Genomic DNA, 6011 nt, shown 5'->3' with positions numbered 1-6011 from the left:
ATTTAAAAAATAAATAAAAAAAATAAAAAGTTGCTAACCGCGTAATACCACTTTGATTAAAAGAAGAGTTTTATTTTTATTTTATTTTATTTTATTTTATTTTATAATGAACGAGACTCAAATCCAACCCTTTAAGGTGAATAATATGCCTTCAATGACAGAACTTACTCCTCATATGTTAAAAGCACAAAATTACAAGACACTGACATTTGAAAAAAAGAAAAGTTTTCTCCTTAAGCAAAAGGATACAGATTACATAAAAACCTTTAACCTATTAATTGCATATCTTCTACAAATCATAAACACCAAGGAAAGGCATCAGTACTGATCCAATCCACAGCTTCCCATCCTTCTCTTCAACTTCACTTATAAACCTCAATGTCTTTCCATCACAATCTTCTAAAACTTTCAGAACCTTCCCATCCTCACTTAGCTTTATAGCAGTTGCATGTGGTCTCCCTCCTATTAACAGTGAATGAAGTTGCTTAAAGCTAAGAGGAAGTTTTAACAGTGTCTTTCCAATCCATGAATTTGAAAGAGCCAACTTTGAAAAAAGTCCTTTTTTGGAATGCAAAGCTACCCAATACTCCCCTTTTGAATTTCTTCTAATATTGTCTGGAAATCCTGGAAGCTTTGCGAAAATATCAACCTTTCCAGCATTGGCACCATGAAGCCAATACCTTGAAATCTGACAAGCAGTTGTTTCAGCTACTAGCACAAAGGAGTGGTCCTTGCTCAATGCTACTCCATTGGCAAACGCAAGGCCTTCAAGTAAAATTGTAACTTCTGCGCTTGATTTATCATACTTCAGCAATCTGCCAGTTGTGTCTTTATTCAAGATTGATGATATAAATTGCCTACGAAAAAATGAAAAACAGAAAATGAGAAAGAAAAGAATTGACCTATGCAATTGGAAACAGTGGTTTTCTAGAAGTAAAAATCTCAGGTGCAAGAAGGGGAGTAAGCTACAACCCTCTTGTATCTAGGATGAGATCAGCATGTCAATGCAATATCAAGTTTTAAATTTAAATTAGATTAAATGCAATTAACCCATATTTTTTTTTAAGGATAGGGCCAAGAGAACAATAAAGAGGTTCTTTAGGTGTCTGACATAATAATTCCCTATTTCCCTTCAATTTGGTACTTCAACCTGAAATACAGCAATTGCTATGTGCTTCTTTGTGATACATTGAAGTATAGAATGCAAAATCTTTTACACCGTGAAAATCTCCTTGCTCAACAAAATTATAACTAAAGTTCTTATGTCATTGATTTCACGAACTTTGCAACAAGTAATCATCTATTTTAAATCTAGTAAACTAATTTCACATCTTGATGCTTCACATCTTGATGCACTATCTTTCCATCATCTTCTTATCAAAACACCCATCCAAACATTACACCCAAAGTAAATTCCCAACGTGCCTGATAATTAACTATCACTTTCTCATCTTCTTGCAAAAACTATTAAAGCATTACCACAAATAAAACATTTCCTATCAATACTTATAGACAACCCTCAAACTCAAGAAGTTTCCTGTTTAGATTACCTTCGTTGGAAGATTTTGCTTGTATCTGTGAAGTAAATCACATCTCCCTCCTCATCAATATCCAAATCATTGGTGAAGCGCAAGGGATGGCCTTCAACTTCAGAGACCACTGGCTTGGCTAAACCTCCATTTGGACCTACTACTTGAAGACCTAAATAGGCATCAGCTATGTAGAGATTTCCAGTTTTCTTATCAAACCGTAGTCCCAGTGGCCTTCCACACACATGCTCCAATTCTGGTGCAAATGGGCGAGTGCACTCCTTCCTTATACATTGAGGTTTTCAGTAACTCAAGATTATGAGAACATAATAATTGTCAGGTTAAAAATAGAAAAGAAAATTGGCAATTGAGCAACACATGCGTATGTATTAATATTGATAAGCCTTGCATGGAGTGTATTCCTCTTTTTACACCCTGAGAAATAAACTTAGACATCTAATTCTCTATCAGATCATACCTAATCTACACACAAATGGGGGAACAAACCCCTTCCTTGGAAATTGAGGTTTCTGGCTCATCAAAACCATTATACATCTTTTTATAATTTTTTTTTTTTAAATAGACATCTTAGTAAAACAATATACCGAACAATTTATTCAAGAGTAATTTTATTATGGGGAGCAACACTGGCTACATCTAAAATAATACGTGAACATGACTTGAGCATCGCATGAAATAAGAAAGCTTGGTTTGCATTACTTGTCTCTGGGTCAAAATTGTACTAACTGGATTCTTAAATGAGTGTCATGATGACTTAGCAAATAAGAGTGGCAAATAATAACACAGTTAATTAAGTGATGGAGGACAACATGTCTATTACATTCAAATGTATTTAACAAAACACTAATTATATCCTTTTATGCATATTCAATAGTTTTATTTGAAGTAATTTTTTGAAAAATTCAAGATTAGACCTATCAATTAAGAATAGAAAGAAATAAATAGCAACCAAACACAAAACTATGTCGTGCCATGTTAAGTAGGTCATATCATACCCAGAATTAACATGTTAAACTGATTCTATCACGTTCTTGTTTTGATATTCTGATGACCACACATGGTTTTATTAACTTATGACAAGGCAAACATGGTATGTTTAAAAGAATTCCACCCCTAGCACTAGCAATGTTAGGAAACTAGTCATATTGAGTTATGCTAAGGTTTACATCATTTCAACTATGTGCAGACGCCAATAAAATTGCAACTAGGCCCCATATAATTAAAAATGCAGAGAATATATTATGAAAACATGCACATTTTCTCACAAAGGGAAGCAATGTTTTTGAAAATTCATTTTTATGGATGTTTGAGCTCTCAAAGATTTAATAGATATGTCCATCGAGTGCTGCTTTAATAGACATGACCAACGAGGGCTGTCTGAATTCAGTAAATAATCTAGTTTATGATCACCTAAGCTTGAGAAAATGAAAGGTTTCTATGGAAACAACTTCAGTATTGTTAGGAAATATGAGATCATTTAGTAGCCAGCTTTCACAAGCCATGGCCCTGTAGAGGATGAAACATGAAATTTTAAATATATTACTAAGAGAGGTTTTGAATACCAAGAAGCTAAATCTATTGTGCATATTAGTATTGAGTCGTGTAAAGTAAATGGTAACTAATACCAATGACATAACAGCATGAACTACGGCAAGTTAATTTCCTTTCACTTGAACAAAAGTTGAACCTGTTAAATTTTAGTTAGTTTCCATTAAAACATGCACAATTGATTTCATTACCACAAATTGATTATATGTAGAGTGAATATTAAGTTACTCCAAAAAATTCAATACATGTGCAATGACATGAAGGATGCCACAGGAAAAAAACCTTTTGTCAAACTGAACCATTGAAAAATTTAATCTTAGCAGTATCTTTGTGCAAAATCAAGCAAAAGTGAAGGAAAAAAGGATATTAATTTTTAAAAAGTGAAAACTTAATCTATGTACAGACTACAATCTTAATCTACAATTCATTATTCTTGATAATAACAAAGAAGGATATAGTAAATTATATAGGTTATAGTTTGGTATCTCGCAGAATATAATACAAAAATGAAAAAGATAGTCAATTGAGCTTGATATAATCTTAATCTAAAATTCATTATTCTTGATAATAACAAAGAAGGATATAGTAAATTATATAGGTTATAGTTTGGTATCTCGCAGAATATAATACAAAAATGAAAAAGATAGTCAATTGAGCTTGATATAATAATGGAGAAGTTTAGTGCAAAAAGATCCAGCTCCAAAAGCCCTTATTTTCTTCCTATTCAATCAGATATTGTCCACTTAGAAGATATTTCTTGCATTAAATATGAGCAACTGAAGGAGGTTTCTTGGATATGAAGTATAATAAACTTTGGAACTAGAAACGCTATTTGTCCTATTTTCTCATTGGTATATTAGAACCTTCTAGTACAAGTGACAGAAAAGATCAAGCTTGTCAAATTACTGAAAATGTTTAGTTCTTGAGGATCCAACTCTAGTTAAAAGCTTAACAATCTCTTCTAATTCAAACACCCAATGCCCACTTAGATGACTCTCATTTGTTGAATTATGCAAAATCCAAATCCATGACAGATGATTGAACAAAGAAAGGAAAACTTTAGAAATATAAAAGCATGATAAGAGGAATTATGAGCATAAATTCTTCATTTGTGCCAATTGATTATCATAGAAAGGCACATATCAAGAAAAGTGACAAAATAGATTTCATCAAATGAGTAATTTGAAGCAAGAAAACAAAGAATCAAATCAATGATTAACACCAGTAAAAAGAAATGTCACTTTGCAAGGCACAAGAGCAACATGTTAAAATTCATCCAACATAGACGGTATTGTCATCTATTCTTCCATCCAAAGTGGTTGTATATGTAATTTTCTATGTAGCCAAAAGAGCTTATACTAAATCATAAACCAGATTTTGAGTTCGTTTCAATACTTTCTTGTTTTCAAGTAGCAACTTGGAGAAAAGGAGGCCCACATAAGTCCTTCAACAAAAGGAAAAGAAAAAAAAAACACACATTTTTGTGGCCTTTCTACCAAAATTTTATATATCAAAAGACACATGATGCTTTATCCAGCACTAAGGATAAGCATGTTGCAATTGCAGCAGCTTGCAAGGAACTCTTGTGGATTAAAACATACAAGAGTTAGGCCAAAAGCAAGAGCAATGTTTTCTTCACTATGATAGCTAGAAACAGAATGCCACTCAAGTCATCCAAGATTCATGTGTATTGATGTGACATATACTACTTAACATCATATGCATAATGAATGAAGTCACCGCCATTGCCAAAAACACAAATGGATGACAAAGGATCGTATGATAACTGAAACGTTTCTGATTCAAGGGGAGGGGAAAGAGAACATCAAAATGTATCCATAGCCTTTTTGCAGTACAAGATAGACACTTAACCACTGGCCTACTGGTTTAGAGGCAATTATAACTAAAACATTAAGCACAAATGGAATTATTACAACGTTCCAATTAATTGCCTTTGCAGTATTAACAATTTGCTTAACAACTACAACCTCACTCTAATGTATTGCTGCTAACTGATTTTTCAACTTACCATGCTTAAAAGCAGAAGGAAGACTAGAGAGAAAAGTACAGGTATTTGTAAAATGGGTTAGCTTTCCATTCATTTCCAGAGGAATATTACAAATTTAGCCAACATTTTTCCCAAAAGCTGAGAGCATTTTAGGGGCTACATTAACATACATGTCACTCAAACAACAATCTATTCAAGATATCTAAACCAAACACAAAAAAGGAAATTAACCTAGATGGGTTTATTACCTATTAGAAGTAGTAGTGGCAAAATCAACCCAGCCGCCGCCATCTCCTTGCCACTTGAGAATTCTTCCATCAGCAACACCAGTGTAGGGCCCTTCTCCATTGGGATCGAAGACCAGGCTCTCCGGTCCGACAGCTCCGGCGACGGGAACGACCTTTGCAGAGTGGAGATGATCATGAGATGATGGTAATGAAGGTGGCACAAAGAGATTGATGGGATCCGCTATGAGGATGGAGAGGAGTGCCACTAGAGTCGCCGCTGCCACAACTAGTGTCAAATTCCTGTTCATGGCTTTTTACCTTATGGCTTTTTTATTGAATTGTGATAGTTGGAGAGGAAAGAAAGTAACCTGAGATATAAGTTATCCTTTTTTCTGGAGAGGAAAGAGAAATATGAAAGGAGAGGAAAATAGTATTTATTTTGCAGGGAAAAGACTGTATCATAGATTATGAAATTACATTATGTCTTGGAGCGGAGTCAACAAATTACAACAAATTAGATTAGTGGGTCAAAATATTTTATTTTATTTAATATAAAAATATTATATATAATAATAAATTATTTATTAAAAAAATATAATAATATATATAAATAAATAATAATAATAATAAAGTAAAAGAATAATTTCATAAAATATTGTGTTACTGCCATAATTTTAA

At 33.0% G+C, this 6011-nt stretch overlaps 1 protein-coding gene across 1 annotated transcript; it reads right to left on the bottom strand.

Annotated features, from left to right (window-relative positions):
- Nucleotides 1-208: 208 nt before the first annotated feature.
- On the bottom strand, nucleotides 209-5784 carry LOC110668840 (protein STRICTOSIDINE SYNTHASE-LIKE 10). The gene is made up of 3 exons (XM_021830228.2): nucleotides 5355-5784; nucleotides 1551-1814; nucleotides 209-857 (listed from the first exon to the last, which is right to left on the bottom strand). The coding sequence occupies exons 1-3, from the start codon at nucleotides 5639-5641 to the stop codon at nucleotides 290-292; spliced, it is 1119 nt and encodes a 372-aa protein (XP_021685920.2). The 5' UTR covers nucleotides 5642-5784; the 3' UTR covers nucleotides 209-289.
- Nucleotides 5785-6011: the final 227 nt, after the last annotated feature.

This window comes from Hevea brasiliensis, chromosome 3, assembly GCF_030052815.1.
Source record: "Hevea brasiliensis isolate MT/VB/25A 57/8 chromosome 3, ASM3005281v1, whole genome shotgun sequence".
NCBI lineage: Eukaryota > Viridiplantae > Streptophyta > Magnoliopsida > Malpighiales > Euphorbiaceae > Hevea > Hevea brasiliensis.
The sequence above is the reverse complement of the archived record's forward strand: the minus strand, read 5'-3'. Positions and strand labels throughout refer to the sequence as shown.